General features: G+C 45.9%; 1 protein-coding gene across 1 annotated transcript; it reads right to left on the bottom strand.

Annotated features, from left to right (window-relative positions):
- Nucleotides 1-2387: 2387 nt before the first annotated feature.
- On the bottom strand, nucleotides 2388-16240 carry LOC134295825 (gastrula zinc finger protein XlCGF52.1-like). Its single transcript, XM_062969273.1, has 2 exons — nucleotides 16236-16240; nucleotides 2388-3947 (listed from the first exon to the last, which is right to left on the bottom strand). Exons 1-2 carry the CDS (start codon nucleotides 16238-16240, stop codon nucleotides 2717-2719), a joined length of 1236 nt encoding a protein of 411 aa, XP_062825343.1. The 3' UTR covers nucleotides 2388-2716.
- Nucleotides 16241-16264: the final 24 nt, after the last annotated feature.

Here is a 16264-nt window from a genome sequence, read left to right as displayed (position 1 = left end):
CAATGTCCTTCTCCTTCTCTGCCTCCCCAAACTACAACTCCCAAGATTGCATAGTTCTGAGCCATGGCAATCAAAAGCACTGCCAAACTGCATTAATTCTGCCGTGGAGATGCATCCTAGGAGGGCTATGCTGGGGCTCCAGACTTTAGTCCCCAAATGCACTTAGAGCTACAAAAGGGAACCACAAACAAATCTGATCGAAAACTGAACATTCTGGTGGCCTTTCTCTGAACATACTATAGGTTGTCGTGGGGAGGGGTGAATTACTACTGCAACATGACTGTCTAGCCATGTCCCAGTAGCATTCTCTCCTGTTGTTTCACCTGCATCTTTGGTTGGCATCCTCAGAGTCCGTAGGAAAGTGGAATCTATCTATCTATCTATCTATCTATCTATCATCTATCTATCTATCTATCTATCTATCTATCTCTATCTATCTGTGGAATAATGTCCAGGGTGGGAGATAGAACTCTTTGTCTGTTTGAAGCAGTAATTAGCACTGGGTCGCCATGAAGTTTGCTAAGTTAACCACTGAGGGCATTTGCATAGAGGTATCCTTGGAGCCCCGGTGGCGAAGTGCGTGCAAATCCCGGGAGCGGCGGGAGCAGCCGCTGTTAGCCCCAGCTTCTGCCAACCTAGCAATTCGAAAACATGCCAATGTGAGTAGACCAATAGGTACCGCTCCGGCGGGAAGGTAACGGGGCTCCATGCAGTCATGCCAATGGCCACATGACCTTGGAAGTGTCTACAGAAAATGCCGGCTCTGTCAGGGGAAACCTTTACCTTTTATCCTTGTTTTTGTTGCCTCTGTTTGGGGGGTGTTAACTGCCACTTGATTGTTTGCTGTCTGGAAGTCCCCTGTTTTCTGAGTGTTGTTCTTTATTTACTCTTGATTCTGGTGGTTTCCTCATTTCTGTTGAAAATTTCCACATGCTTGTAGATTTCAATGGCTTCTCTATGTAGTCTGACATGGTGGTTGTCAGAGTGGTTCAACATTTCTGTGTTCTCAAATAATATTCTGTGTCTACGTTGGTTCATCATGCGTTCTGCTATAGCTGACTTATCTGGTTGAATCAGAATGCACTAATCTTTTGTGTCCTTTGATTCGTGTCTGGGCAATGCTACCGTGTGTGATGGTCCCTATGTAGACTTGTCCACAGCTGCATGGAATATGGTAGACTCCTGCAAGCATGGGCAAACTTTGGCCCTTCAGGTGTTTTGCTGTCAGGAACTGTAGGAGTTGAAGTCCAAAACACCTGGAGGGCTGAAGTTTGCCCATTCTTGGTTTAGAGAACCCTCTTATACTTTGCTGATTGTGGCATTTGTTGAATTTTCTTGGTGGGTCTGTATTGACATTCCTACAAAACTGTGTAAGGGCTTCAGTCATTGATAGCTGTGAAGGGTCTCTCCTAGTCAAAGGGAATCTACTTTCATGAGGCTCTAGTCTTAAAGCAGTCATTCTTGAAGTGTAAAGAGTGGTTCCCCCCCCCCCATTAATTCACACTAAGGATGTCATATGGCTGGATTTGTGTCCATTCCTTTCCTTTTGGTGAAATAAGCTGGGGAGGGGGGAGGGGAAACATCATCTCTCTTTACACTTGAAGAATGACGGCCTGAGAAGGAGAGCCTCATGGAAGTGCCATAAAACCTAACCGTTTATACAGGAATGTTATGGGGAAATGTAAATACACAGATAAAGCCCTCCAAAGCAGTGTGCATTTGCCTTGAAGCAGACCAATTATAACTTCAACCCAGTAAGTACATCAGCCTAAGCTCCTCCAACTCCAAATTTCAACTAGCAATATGGTGAAGAATCGCAGTATCATCCAGATTTGGGTAAGAATACATTTATCACTCATCATTAATGCATTAGACCTTTTCTCCTAGCATGACTTGAATTACTCCTTGATTAAGGTGAAGTTAACCTGATTGTTTAAGATTATTTTTATTCCAAAACAATCAGGTTAACTTCACCTTATTATTTCAGAATGGAATGGAGGATTTCATAAGATTGGTGGCTCAGCAACAATCAAAGGATTTAAAAGAGGAGCACATCAGTTGTAAAAAAAAATCAGTTGTATCATGGCTGAGCAGGGAGAGTAATGGTGAAGATTCTGGATGTCAGGATCACCGTCTCAGCCTGGGAGTGGCTGCTTCGGTTCCCTGTCATAAAGAAGGAGGAGGAGAAAGCTGTGTACAGTTGGGGAAGGTAGTGTATATAAGACATCTGTTTTTTGGGGGAAATTGAAACTTCAGTTAACAGACTGTGGGCACAGTGTTTGGTCACAAGGGGGTGGACAGGAGTTGGGGCTGATATATACAGGAGGTTTGAGCGGGAAACCTTTAGAAACGTCTTCTTAGGATTGTGGAAAGAAGGAATATAACACTTGTCACCAGCATTTTATTGTTGTGAGCTTGATTTTAACTCCAAGATCTTCCAGAGTCTGACACTGGAAGTCCAACAGAAGTTTGGCCAGGAACTGAAAGCAATTGAAAAAGTAGAAGGAAGGGTGGTAATATTAAAAACTAAACATAATCAGCAACAAAAGCTGTTGCGGCAGTTCAGCAAATCAGAAGCTTCTGGTGCCAGCGATAGAGTGACTGAGCTTTAGCAATTCAGGAGCAGCTTCAAGCTTACAAAGACTTTATTCAAAGAACGCAATGATATAGAAAAGTTAGCAGGTCCTAACTATCCACTTAACCCACAGTGGACATCTTAAAATAAGGGAGGTGTTTCTTCTGGCAAAAACTTTTTCCGCACTCCGGACATTTGAAGGGTTCTTGCCCCCGTGTGTGTCACTTGATGAAGATGTAGGGTTTGCTTCAGTCTGAAACATCTTCCACACTCCAAACACTGAAACGGTTTATCCCCAGAGTGGATTTTTTGATGTTGTGTGAGGCCTGCCTTCCATGCAAAGCCCTTCCCACAATCCAAGCATTTGAATGGCTTTTCCCCAGAATGTGTTGCTTGATGAGCAATTAGACCTCGTTTTTCTGTAAAAGAGCTTTCGCACTCCAAGCACTGAAAGGGTTTCTTCCCTGTGTGAATGGTCTGGTGAGAAACAAAGCATCCCTTTACACGGAAGCTCTTTCCACACTCCAAGCACTGAAAGGGTTTCTCCCCCGAGTGAATTCTTTGGTGAGAAGTGAGATTTCCCTTCTGAATAAAAGACTTTCCACACTCCAAGCATTTAAATGGCTTCTCCCCAGTATGAATAGTTTGATGATGGAAAAGCCTTCTCTTCTGAGTGAAACACTTTCCACACTCCAGGCATTTAAATGGCTTTCCCCCAGTATGAATTGCTTCATGACGAGTCAGGTTTATCTTCTGAATGAAGCTCTTCCCACACTCCAAGCATTTAAATGGCTTCTCCCCAGTATGAGTAGCTTGATGGTAGATAAGCCTTTTCTTCAGAGTGAAATGCTTTCCACACTCCAAGCATGTAAATGGCTTCTCCCCAGTATGGGTATTTTGATGATAGGTGAGGCTTATCTTCTGAGTGAAACTCTTCCCACACTCCAAGCATTTAAATGGCTTCTCCCCAGTATGAGTAGCTTGATGGTAGATAAGCCTTTTCTTCAGAGTGAAATGCTTTCCACACTCCAAGCATGTAAATGGCTTCTCCCCAGTATGGGTATTTTGATGATAGGTGAGGCTTATCTTCTGAGTGAAACTCTTTCCACACTCCAAGCATTTAAATGGTTTTTCCCCAGTATGAATAGTTTGATGAGAAGTGAAGCTTGCCTTCTGAATGAAGCCCTTTCCACACTCTAAGCATTTAAACTTTTTATCTCCGGTGTGCACTGCTTCATGACGAGCAAACCTTTTCTTATTACGGAAAAATTTTCCGCACACCAAGCACTTAAAGTGAGGCGGGAGGTTAAGGAACCCCAGGAAATACCATATATGGGCAGAGATGGCGACAGCTAGCGACCCGGGTGCATAAACTCACAGAAACATGTGACTTCTGGGAAATCATGTGTTTCTGAAGAAATGAAAGCTAAAGATAAACAAACAGCGCATGCGTACGCAGGCGCTCTGAATGATTTGTGAGCACGGCACAAAAAGAGTGCAGCCGGCCTGCTGGTCAGCATTGATTGGGCAGCGTCACAACTCTAAGCCAATGAATTTGCTTGTGGGCGGGCATAACCCGAACCCTGTAGTGTGTATAAATGTTTACTCAGCCTGCCACTGGTCGTTCTCCCTGGAGAAGCACTTACTTTGTGCTAGGGGGAACCCTAGTGGCCATTAGCGAAATAAAACTGCTTTCTTGGAATTCCTTCAGTTGTCCGTCCTCCATTCCTCCACTGCGCCAAACAAGGACCGTAGCACAAAGGTTCCGCTACACAAGTACAGAAAATGTCTGGTCCCTTTAAGGCAGTGTCGCAATTTCCAGACTCCCAGAGGTTTGGGGCTTCAACTCCCAGAAGCCTCCTCTTCCTTGGCCAAGGATTACAGATTATGGGATTAAAGTTCAAACATCCAAATGACCTCAGTTTGGGAACTGCTGCTTTAGGTTATTCAACCCTCTCCTGTTCCTGAGGAAAATAAGCAATCTCAATTATATACATAAGAAATAACTAGTATAGGAGGCTTGTTTGCTATTTTCAACAAATATAGTGTCTAAGAAACATAGCCCAATGTTCAAACCACTCCAGTTTTGAGAGATCGTCCACTTTTTTCCCTAATGCTCATCTATTAGCAAACATGCAACAACAAAAATCCAAAAAAATAATCCTCTTTCTGGGTCAACAAGAACTGCTTGTTTGTAATTTGTTATTAGAAATACCTTTTCCGAAAATGCAGAAATTGGCACTCTCTTTTTCACAGTTAATTAGATCCATGGGTAACTATAGCACGTGTCCTGTATATTATTCATATCTGTGGTTTCACCCACCCGAGCCTTGGGGAAAGTGATATCTTCTACATGATTTTACAGTTTGCTACCCCTGGAAGTTAGCATTTAGTCTTGCTAAAGAAGAAACATCAAGGTCTAACAGTTGGAAGTTACAAGAAAGTAGATTCTAAGATAACTATAGAAGGAAACTCTTGAAGTAAGAGAAGGGGATTGATTACCTAAATTTCTGGTGAGCACTTAAATGATACCTATTAAGAATTTTTTTAAAATATGTGTTCTCATTTTCTTTGTTGTCAAGAAACTCAAAGAGAAGGGGAATCATCTCAATACCGGGACTGTGGAGACAAGAAGGAGCTGTGCCTCTCTGGTCAGCAAGCAACGTACACTAAGAGGAAGCCCTTTTGTAGCGGAACCTTTGTGCTACGGTCCTTGTTTGGCGCAGTGGAGGAATGGAGGACGGACAACTGAAGGAATTCCAAGAAAGCAGTTTTATTTCGCTAATGGCCACTAGGGTTCCCCCTAGCACAAAGTAAGTGCTTCTCCAGGGAGAACGACCAGTGGCAGGCTGAGTAAACATTTATACACACTACAGGGTTCGGGTTATGCCCGCCCACAAGCAAATTCATTGGCTTAGAGTTGTGACGCTGCCCAATCAATGCTGACCAGCAGGCCGGCTGCACTCTTTTTGTGCTGTGCTCACAAATCATTCAGAGCGCCTGCGTACGCATGCGCTGTTTGTTTATCTTTAGCTTTCATTTCTTCAGAAACACATGATTTCCCAGAAGTCACATGTTTCTGTGAGTTTATGCACCCGGGTCGCTAGCTGTCGCCATCTCTGCCCATATATGGTATTTCCTGGGGTTCCTTAACCTCCCGCCTCACTCCCCCATTTTCTTTTTGCGAAGCGCATGTACAAAAGCTGAAGCAAGGCATTATGGTTCCATCCAATCCCGCTTGGCTTGGAGTATGGCTATCTTTTTTTCAGGTAAAGATTGTGTGACACACCTAGTACACATTTGCATCATTATTGGAGTGCAACACATAACTATGAGAACAATGAACAATCCTAAAATCCCTACCAACAATATGTTCTTCAACCATTCTATTGAGGGTAACCAGCTAGTCACCCAGGAGAAGGGAGACCAACCTTCTATCTCCTGGACATTATTGTAAATTAACTTTTGTAATGACTCGATGTCATCTTCAATAGTATTATTCAAGTTATGAAATTTCACTACACAACGCCCTCTAACCATGGCGCATAACCCCCCCCCTGGCCGCCAGTAGGTAGTCAAGGGCCAACTTATGCTGTAGGGCCATCTGGCTGATTTCTTCTACTTCAGACTGGATTTCCCGGAAAATTTTACCAGTGGCATTTATGGACTTTTCAAGGCGGCAAGTCAGGCCTAGAACACTTCTACGGTTTGCTTGAGCTACAATCCCTGGGTAAGCACCCAGTGTCAACAAGCCTGTGATCAGGCCTCCTCCTACACGGGAGGCTTCTGAACCTGACAGAGCCTTGTTAATAATGACCTCATCCGAGCATTCTGGTCCTAGAGGGCCTGTTTGCACAATGTCCCGTTTCAGGCGCTGATGCCTTTTGTGTAAGACCTGAACTGGGAATGTCAAATAACCCACACCGACACACTGGTAGTTGCCGGGGTGATAATTTGTGGCCCATTTATCAAAGAAAAACCATAGATTTGGATCCCTAATTTGCCATAACGGACAGAGGCTTTTACCTAGGCTCAGTTGGGTTAATTGTTGCAGTATGTTCATATAAGATTTTAGGCCCTCAATAGAATCATTCACACTAAATGTAGGATAATCTGGATACATGCTAGCCCACTCGGTTGCGGTTAGATTTAATCGTGAGACATAAGATGTATTAAATCGTCCGTGTAGATAGAACCGGTCTCGACAATGGGAATAATTGCCTAATCGGGAAAAGAACGCCTGCCTAGTTCCCCAGTGTTTCCACTCAGAATTCCATATTCCCGATCCTCCACAACAGAAGCACAAACCCCTGGTGGAGGTATGGTATCTAAACCGTCGAAACCGAGTTTTATTTATCCTTTGCGGTATGCTAGAAAACACGGTAGGTGGACCCTCCTGAGCCTTGGACAATCCCTCCAACACAATCTGTGGTTCATCAATTAAATCGGGAAGAAATGAAAAATCCCCTACGGTGAGGGGGTGTTCATATATTAATGCTACCTCTTTCCCGTGCTGCTCAAACATATAATTGGCATGTTCTTTTATCCAATTCCCATGTGCTCTTTTTCCAAAAGAGAGAATAAAACTCAGCACAAATAATATACCAAACACAGTGCGCTTTCCTCCCCTCCTCATAACTTGTCTCCCACTTTTTCCTCTCAAAATGTCTAGCCACCATCTCCCGGAGAGCGCCTTTGTTGGGCCATGCTGCGACATACTTGACCACCGACGCTCCGTTGCACCCGAAGGGATCAGCTTCATGGCCTTGTTGACCCCTTAGGGAGTTGCCGGATGATCCTGAGTCTCAGGTCCTCACCAGGAACTCGCTCCGTCCGCCACTCCTCAGGTGCTAGTTTTACACGGGTGTAATGTATCCACGGCTTAATCTCCTTCACCTTCACTGCAGTGGGGGTAGACAGGAGCACAACATAGGGTCCTCGCCACTTGGGTCCCAATGGCTCAATCTTCCAATCCTTGACCAGAACCTCGTCACCTGGTGAAAAACAATGTAGAGGTGTGGTAGGGAATGGTGGGTTCAATTCAGAAATGTATTTTTCTAACTGCTGCATTTGTCTGCCCAAAGCCTGAACCTGGGCCAATGTCTGTTTCTCTCCTATGAGGTGCTGCTCAGCTCCTGTCTCTAAGGCTCCCTTCAAGTTCAAAGGGGGTCGTCCATAGAGTCTTTCAAAAGGGGAGAGTCCTGTCCGTTTGTGTGGTGTACATCTGATTCCTAATAATGCCATGGGCAAAACCACCGTCCACGGCAGTCCTGTCTCTTGGCAAAGTTTCCCAAGCTGAGCCTTTAATGTCCTATTCATTCTTTCCACTTTTCCAGAAGATTGGGGTCTATATGCACAATGTAACTTCCATTTTATGCCCAAAATTCTACATAATCCTTGCACAGCCTGTTGAATATATGCGGGGCCATTATCTGATCCAATTTCTAAGGGTATGCCAAATCTGGGAATAACATCTTTCATTAGAGCTCTTGACACCTCTACAGCCTTCTCAGTCCTTGTAGGGTAAGCCTCCACCCATCCTGTGTATGTGTCCACGAACACCAGTAAATATTTGTATCCTTTGTATGGGGGCATTTCTGTAAAGTCAGTGACTAAAGCTTCAAAGGGTACCCCACCCACATGTTGGACTCCTGGTGGCTTGAGGGGTCCTTCTCTGGGGTTATTTTTTATACATGTCCAGCATCTTCGGGCTGCTGCTGCCGTTAGGCTATGTAATCCATCGATATACAACTGTCGTCCTAGCAGATTTGCCAATGCCATCTTTCCTAAATGTGTGTTTTGGTGCATGTGTTGGACTAAGTGCCATGCCAAGTCCTTAGGGACGTAGACACGGGCGTCTGGCATCACTATGAGTTCTCCTGACCACTGACCCTTCTCCTTTAAGGCCCATTCTTCTTCCTCTGGTGTATATGTAATGTTATGTTCAGTTAATTCTACCTGTAGGGCCATTACCTGATGTTCAATATAGGGCAGCCTAGCTGCCTCTTTGGCTGCCAGATCAGCCTGCCTATTTCCTTGCACTACGGGATCGTCTCCACGTTGGTGCCCTTTACAATGCATCACAGCCACCTGCCTTGGCTTCCAAACCGCCTCCAGGAGATCCACAATCTCTCCAGCATGTTTTACGCACTTTCCTCCAGACGTGAGGAGCCCGCGCTCCTTGTACAGTGCTCCGTGTGCGTGGAGGGTGGTGAAGGCATATTTTGAGTCTGTGTAGACGTTAACCCGCTTTCCGCTTGACAATTCCAACGCTCGGGTCAGGGCAATCAATTCGGCCTTCTGGGCAGAAGTCCCCGGGGGCAGTGACTCTGCTTCCAGCGTCTCTCCCCCCCACCGAACAACCGCATAACCTGAGTGTCTTTGATTATTTTCCATAAAAGAGCTTCCATCTGTGAACAGAGTGTCGTCCACCTTAGTTAGTGGCACATCCTTCAAATCCGGTCGACTGGAGAATACCTCATCCATCACCTGGGCACACTGATGGATCGTGGTGTCTCCTGGAGTCGGGAGCAAGGTGGCCGGATTCAGAGTGGAGCAAGTCTCCAGGGTCACCAGTGGGTTGTCACACAACAATCCCTCATATTTCATTAACCTCTCACTTGTGAGCCAGCGCGGTCCCTTCATGTCTAACAGTGCCTTAACGCTATGGGGCACCTTAACTGTCAGTGGCTGTCCTAGGGTCAATTTATTCGCTTCTTTGATTAAATCTACTGATGCTGCCACAGCCCTCAGGCAAGGTGGCAATCCACGAGCCACTGTGTCCAATTGCTTTGACAAGTAGGCAATCGGCCTTTGCCATGAACCTAGTGGTTGGGTCAATACTCCAACCGCTGTTCCTTCCCGCTCTGCAGCGAACAGAGTGAATGGTTTTTCCAAATCGGGCAGTCCTAATGCTGGAGATGACATCAATGCTTCTTTTAATGCCTTAAATGCCTGTTGACATTCTTCTGTCCACTCAAATGGATCTTCTCTTCCACCTCTCGTAGCCTGGTACAGTGGCTTAGCCAACACGGCGTAGTTGGGGATCCACTGTCTACAATATCCTGCTGATCCCAAAAATTCCCGCACCTGTCGCCGGGTGCTGGGAGTGGGGATGGCACAAACAACTTCCTTTCTTTCAGCTCCTAACATCTTCTTTCCTTCGGTCAGATGGAACCCCAAATATTTCACCGTGGGACAGCACAACTGGGCCTTTTTCTTTGACACTTTGTAACCCTTTTCTTCCAATGTCTTGAGTAATCTCAAAGTATGGTCTCTACTGCCCTCTAGTGTCCGGCAAGCGATAAGCAGGTCATCTACATACTGAAGCCAAATTCCTTCTTCTTTAGGTATTACAAAATCCTGTAAGTCTTTGGCCAGGGCTTGACCAAAAATGGTCGGGCTGTCCCGGAACCCCTGAGGAAGGCGTGTCCAAACATACTGGGTCCTTTGCCCTGACTGCTGAGATTCCCACTGGAAAGCAAAGATCGGTTGGGATACAGGGGCCAATCGAATACAAAAGAATGCATCCTTTAAATCCAATACAGTAAACCATTTGGCAAATGCTGGTACTAGACTCATCATGATGTATGGATTTGGCACTACCGGGGTTAGGGGAACGGTGACTTGATTTACAGCCCGCAAATCTTGGACTGGGCGATATTCTCCTTGTCCTCCTGGTTTCTTGACTGGGAGCAGGGGCGTGTTCCATGGGGAACTGCATGGTACCAATATCCCATGCTGCAGAAGTCGCTCTAGATGCTTTCTGATCCCCTGCACTGCCTCTCGACTGACGGGATACTGTGGCTTACATATGGGTCCCATTCCTCTTTTCACTTCCACCACCACCGGTGGAACATATTTAGCTAATCCTGGAGGATTATCTTCTGCCCACACTAAAGGAGTCTCATGCCATGGCCATTGTATTTCTTCAGTAAAAATCCTAACTTGAAACAGTCTCCATTCCTCTTCCATGGGAAATGATAGTTCCATTTGTCCATTCTTCATGAACTGGAGTTGTGCTTGTAATTTTGATAAAATGTCCCTTCCCAATAAAGGGACTGGGCAGTCTGGGAGATATAACATCTTATGCTTGACCTGATGTCCGGCCAGATTGCAGGTGCGTTCCTTAAGAAAGGGGCACTTCTGGGTCCTCCCAGACACCCCTATTACTTTCGTAGTTTCCCGAGTTGGTGGACTAATTTTTGTATTTACTACTGATTTTTCGGCACCTGTGTCCACTAAAAAGTCCAATTGTTGGTCCCCGATTTCAAGTGTGACCATCGGCTCCCCGGGGTCCAACAAAACAAGAGCCTGGCTTCCTCATTCCTCTCCTCCATCCATATCTTCCCATTCTTCTTCCATCACAGCTGCTGCAGCTATCACCTCTCTTGCAGGAAAAGGTACGTAGTTCCCACGTCCTCTTCCCCTTCCTGGGTTTCTTCCTCTCTCAGGCCTTCCTCTTTCTCTCGGTCCTTCCTGACTTCCTTCTCTTCCTTCTGGGCATTCACCTTTCCAGTGTCCAAACTTCTTACATTTAGCACATTGGTCTCGACCTAACCTCCGAGGGGGCCCTCTTCTTCCTCCTTGTCCCCCTCTGGCATATCCTCCTCTTCCTCTCTGTCCACTTGCACTTTGTTCCATCATGGTAACTAATGCTTGGTATTCCTGCTTCTTCTTCCTGTCCTTCTTCTCTTCTTCTACCTGGTCCCTCGCCATATAAACTTGATCTGCGAGTGCCAACAATTCATTCATAGTCTTTCCTAGAAATCCTGGTTGCTTTTGAATCTTTCTCCGGATGTCAGGAGCCGCTTGACTGATAAAAGACTGTTGAATCGCCCTCCTACCGTTTTCATCCTCCAAATTATACGGGCTATACTTTCTATATGCTGCCTCCAGCCTTTCCAAAAAGGCTGTTGGTGACTCAGATTTTTCCTGTACCACTCCCTGAATTTTTACAATGTTGACGGGTCGCGGCGGGCCCCTCTTTACCGCTTCTACCAATATACGCTGGAATCCTCTCAGTCTCTGCAAATGTCCTTCTTCTGCGGTGTCCCATTGGGGATCTATTTCCACAGGAAACCTCTGTGCTCCCCACTCGGCTGCATCACCATCTTGTGGGGCACCAACCTGGGCTATGGCTACCCCATTATTCAACACTGCTCTTCTCTCCTCTGATGTGAACAACATATTCAACAATTGTCTGCAATCTTGCCAGGTGGGATTATGGGTTGCCATAATCCCTTCCAATAGCCTAGCCATAGCTTGGGGTTCTTCACTATAAGGTGGAGTATTATTTTTCCAATTCAAAATGTCACTACTACTGAAAGGCACTACCTGGTATGCTTGAACTATCTCATTCCTGTTGTTTATCACAGGCACCGTTCTCAAGGGCATCTGGAGGGCCGGTCCGGTCGGTGAATCACCAGACCACACCGGAGCTCCATGTCTCCGAGTTTGTGCCGGAGAAGCATCACTGGGCATCCGTTGTGACTTCTTCTTTTCCTTTGTTTCCTCCTGATATTTTTCTAGGCTAGGATAGTGTTTCTTGGCCGCTTCGGTTGACTCCGAAGAGTAGGGTGGGGGTCTCGTTCCTAGTGTAGGTGCACCGGGGGCTGTTCCCTGGGGTGGGGGGGGGCGGTGGCAAGGGTGGCGGCAATAATTCCTGTTGTCTAGCCTGTACACTCAACTGTAAATCTGGGTAGTCCTCCTCATTGGATTGGAAAACTTCCTTCTTTTTCCCCTCCTTCTTCACCACCATACATTTGCCATTCCTGCACTGTCGAACCCAACCTGGATCTTCTCTAACTACCCGTTCCCACGTAGCAATATAGACCCACTGGTTCGGATGATTCACAGCACAATATTCTTCCACTGTTCGGATCAGTTTCAGATCCCACGTTCCTTCTACTTGCCAACCTAAACCAAACTCTGGCCATTCTCCCTGACACAAATTCCTCAGTCTATAATCTCTCAGGTCCCTTGGATTCCCTGCTACGGCTCTGATAGCAAAAGAACCAAAATTATCTAAGATGCATTGTAAGGGAGTGGAGCTCTTTGAATTTTTCCCTCCCATCCTGCCTAATAGAGGGGACTGTCCTGGCCTGGGCACCTGGCCACTCAATGGCATGCGTCAGGAAACACAAGACAGAACCCCTTTCTACCTCCCTGGGAACTTTTTTTGTCCCTCCCAGCGCTGGCGTTCCCTTAATATCTCATGCAAACCCCTATACTTGCCAGATTTCTGTAGACGTCGGACCAACCTTCGCCCCTGGGCTTTTTTCCCTGGATCCTTTTCCTCCTAGCCGGTTTCTATGGAACCTCGCTGATGTTGCAGCTCTCACCGTCAGTCGGCGTTGGCATCAGAGGCAAGCACCGCAGCCGGTCGTGTAATATTCAGGGGCCCCTTCTCGTCTCACGGTAGTTGCCTCAGGCCCCCACCGCTGAGTTGAGGCCGTCCCGCCAACGGGATCCGTCTCCAAATCTCCTGGCCCGTCTTATAGGAAAATCACGTCGGGGTCACCAGAAAATGTAGCGGAACCTTTGTGCTACGGTCCTTGTTTGGCGCAGTGGAGGAATGGAGGACGGACAACTGAAGGAATTCCAAGAAAGCAGTTTTATTTCGCTAATGGCCACTAGGGTTCCCCCTAGCACAAAGTAAGTGCTTCTCCAGGGAGAACGACCAGTGGCAGGCTGAGTAAACATTTATACACACTACAGGGTTCGGGTTATGCCCGCCCACAAGCAAATTCATTGGCTTAGAGTTGTGACGCTGCCCAATCAATGCTGACCAGCAGGCCGGCTGCACTCTTTTTGTGCCGTGCTCACAAATCATTCAGAGCGCCTGCGTACGCATGCGCTGTTTGTTTATCTTTAGCTTTCATTTCTTCAGAAACACATGATTTCCCAGAAGTCACATGTTTCTGTGAGTTTATGCACCCGGGTCGCTAGCTGTCGCCATCTCTGCCCATATATGGTATTTCCTGGGGTTCCTTAACCTCCCGCCTCACTTGGAAGTGAAGAAGGGGTGGCTCTGGTAGTGCTTGGATGGGAGACACCAAACGAATCCCAGATGCTGTAGGAAGCCACTGGCAAAACTTGTGCATAGATCTGCTTCTTTAAAAACCAGAGAGTTAGGACACCAAATCTTCCAGCAATGGAAAAGATAACCATTTAATAAGTCAAAATTCATGAAAAACCAGGCTTTTTTCAATCTGAAAAAAATCGGTGTGGGTTTGAATGCCCAATCCCCCCCCCCCCCCCAAGCTACAACTACATATTTAGGACTCTAAATCTTCCAGCAATAGAAAAGAGAACCAGAGAAATAAGCCACCCTTCCATCAAGGAGCCTCTCCCGTTTCTCCTGCCTCAGCTTTCTTGGGTGAATCTATACTGTAGAATGAATGCAGCCGGACACCACTTCAATGGCCCTGGCTCAATGTTGTGGAATCCTGGGAGTTGTAGTTCTACAAGCTCTTTAGCTTTCTCTGCCAAAGAGGGCTGGTGCCCCCCCCCTCAACTACAAATACCATACACTGAAAATGGTACTCTCCGTGTTATCAGACAGCATACATGCTTACAGTATAGAACAGATGCATCCTAGGCAAATCCAAAATCCTTGGGTGAATCTACACTGGAATCAATGCAGCCTGATGCCACTTTCATTGCTATAGTTCAATGCTATGGAATCATGGGGACAGGAGTTTACAATGTCTTGAGACTTTGCCAAAGAATGCTGATGTCTCACCAAACTACAACTCCCAGGATTGCATAGTTCTGAGCCATTGCAATTAAAAGTGCTGTCAAAACTGCATTAACTCTGTAGTGTAGATGCATCCTAGGAGGGCTATGCTTGCTGGGGCCAAGACTTTAGCCCCCAAATGCACTTAGAGCTCCAAAAAGGAACTACATGCACATCTAATCCAGTTTGGCTGCTAGAACTGTCCGTTTTGGTGGCTTTTCTCTGAACATATTATAAGTTGTCGGGGTGGATGACATAAAGTTTCACACAGGAACCACAGTGACATTTGAGAGGCTGCCATCTAGGATCACAGTGGTTCTTGAAGCGGATGAGTTTGGTTTTGAAGAACCTTAGGTTGACAAATTTGGAAGATAAGGGCAGAGAGAGATCTTTTCATTTCTTATAACTTTACACAGTGGGGTTGAATATCATTTAAGTGCAATGGCCCACTCAAATGGTATTGGTCTTGGATTGCTGTGAGTTTTCCAGGCTGTATGGCAATGTTCTGAAACACAAAGATACAGAATGGGGGATGCCTGGCTTGACAGCAGTACGCATGAAAAAGATCTTGTGATTCCTCGTGGACAACAAGTTAAACGTGAGTCAACAATGTGATGTGGCAGCAAAAAAAGCCAATGTGATTTTGGCCTGCATAAATAGGAGTATAGCAGGGAGGAAAAGGCTGAGCGGGGAGAGAAAGGGAGAAGATTCTATAAGTCCAATAGAAGTTTGGCCAGGGAAAAAGTATAAGGAAGGGTTAAAATATTAAATACTAATATTAAAACATATATATACATCGTCAGCAACAACAGCTGTTGCAGCAGTTCAGCAAATCACAACCATCTGGTGCAAGCAGTAAACAGACTGAGCTTAAGCAATTCAGGAGAAGAGTCAAGCTTACAAAGAAGACTTTATTCAAAGAACATAAGTAGATAGGAAAGTTAGCAGGGCCAAGCTATCTGTCTTACCCACGACAGACATCTTTCCATGCTCATAGAAGAAGAGCAAAGGGAACAGCTGCTTTGCATCTCCTTTGTGGAGAGAAAAAGGGGACTCCCAATATATACTCCATATACCTGGCCATGAATCATGTCCAGCCTGAAACCTCTTTTTGTCTTCTGTCTTATTTTCAGTAACTCTTTCTTTGATAGGTTGTTGTGAGTTCTCTGGGCTGTCTGGCCATGTTCCAGGAGCATTCTCTCCTGACATTTTGCCCACAACTATGGCAGGCATCCTCAGGGGTTGAGGTGTCTGTTGGAAAATAAGTGAGTGAGGTTTATATATCTGTGGAATGTCTAGGGTGGGGGAAAGAACTCTTGTCTGCTTGAGGTACATGTGAATGTTGCAAATTGCCACCTTGATTAGCATTTTTATGGTCCGCTGTTTCAAGGCTTGGCTGGTTGCTGCCTGGGGGAATTATTTGTTGGGAGGTGTTAGCTGGCCCTGATTGATTATTGCCTGGAATTCCCCTACATTTTGAGTCTTGCTCTTTATTTACTGTCCTGATTTTAGAGTTTTTTGAATACTGGTAGCCAGATTGTGTTCATTTTCATGCTTTTCTCCTTTCTGTTGAAATTGTCCACATGCTTGTTGTGGATTTCAATGGCTTCTCTGTGTAATCCAACATGGTAGTTGTCAGATGGTTCATCAAGTGCTCTGCTATGGCTGACTTCTCAGGTTGCGTTAGTCTGCAGTACCTTTCATGTTCCTTGATTCGTGTTTGGGCAATGCTATGTTTGACGATCCCTAAATAGACTTGTCCACAGCTACACGGTATATGGTAGACTTCTGCAGAGGTGAGAGGATCCCTCTTGTCCTTGGCTGAAGGTAGCAATTGTTGGATTTTATTTGTGAGTCTGTAGATGTTTGTATAGTGTTTTCTCATCAGCTTCCCTATGTGGACAGTCGTTCCTGTTGCACCCCATGGCAGCGTGAGCACTCGAAAACCA

The sequence above is a fragment of the Anolis carolinensis genome, chromosome 2, assembly GCF_035594765.1.
Source record: "Anolis carolinensis isolate JA03-04 chromosome 2, rAnoCar3.1.pri, whole genome shotgun sequence".
NCBI lineage: Eukaryota > Metazoa > Chordata > Lepidosauria > Squamata > Dactyloidae > Anolis > Anolis carolinensis.
Note: the sequence above shows the minus strand (reverse complement) of the source record. Positions and strands in the feature narration are given on the sequence as shown.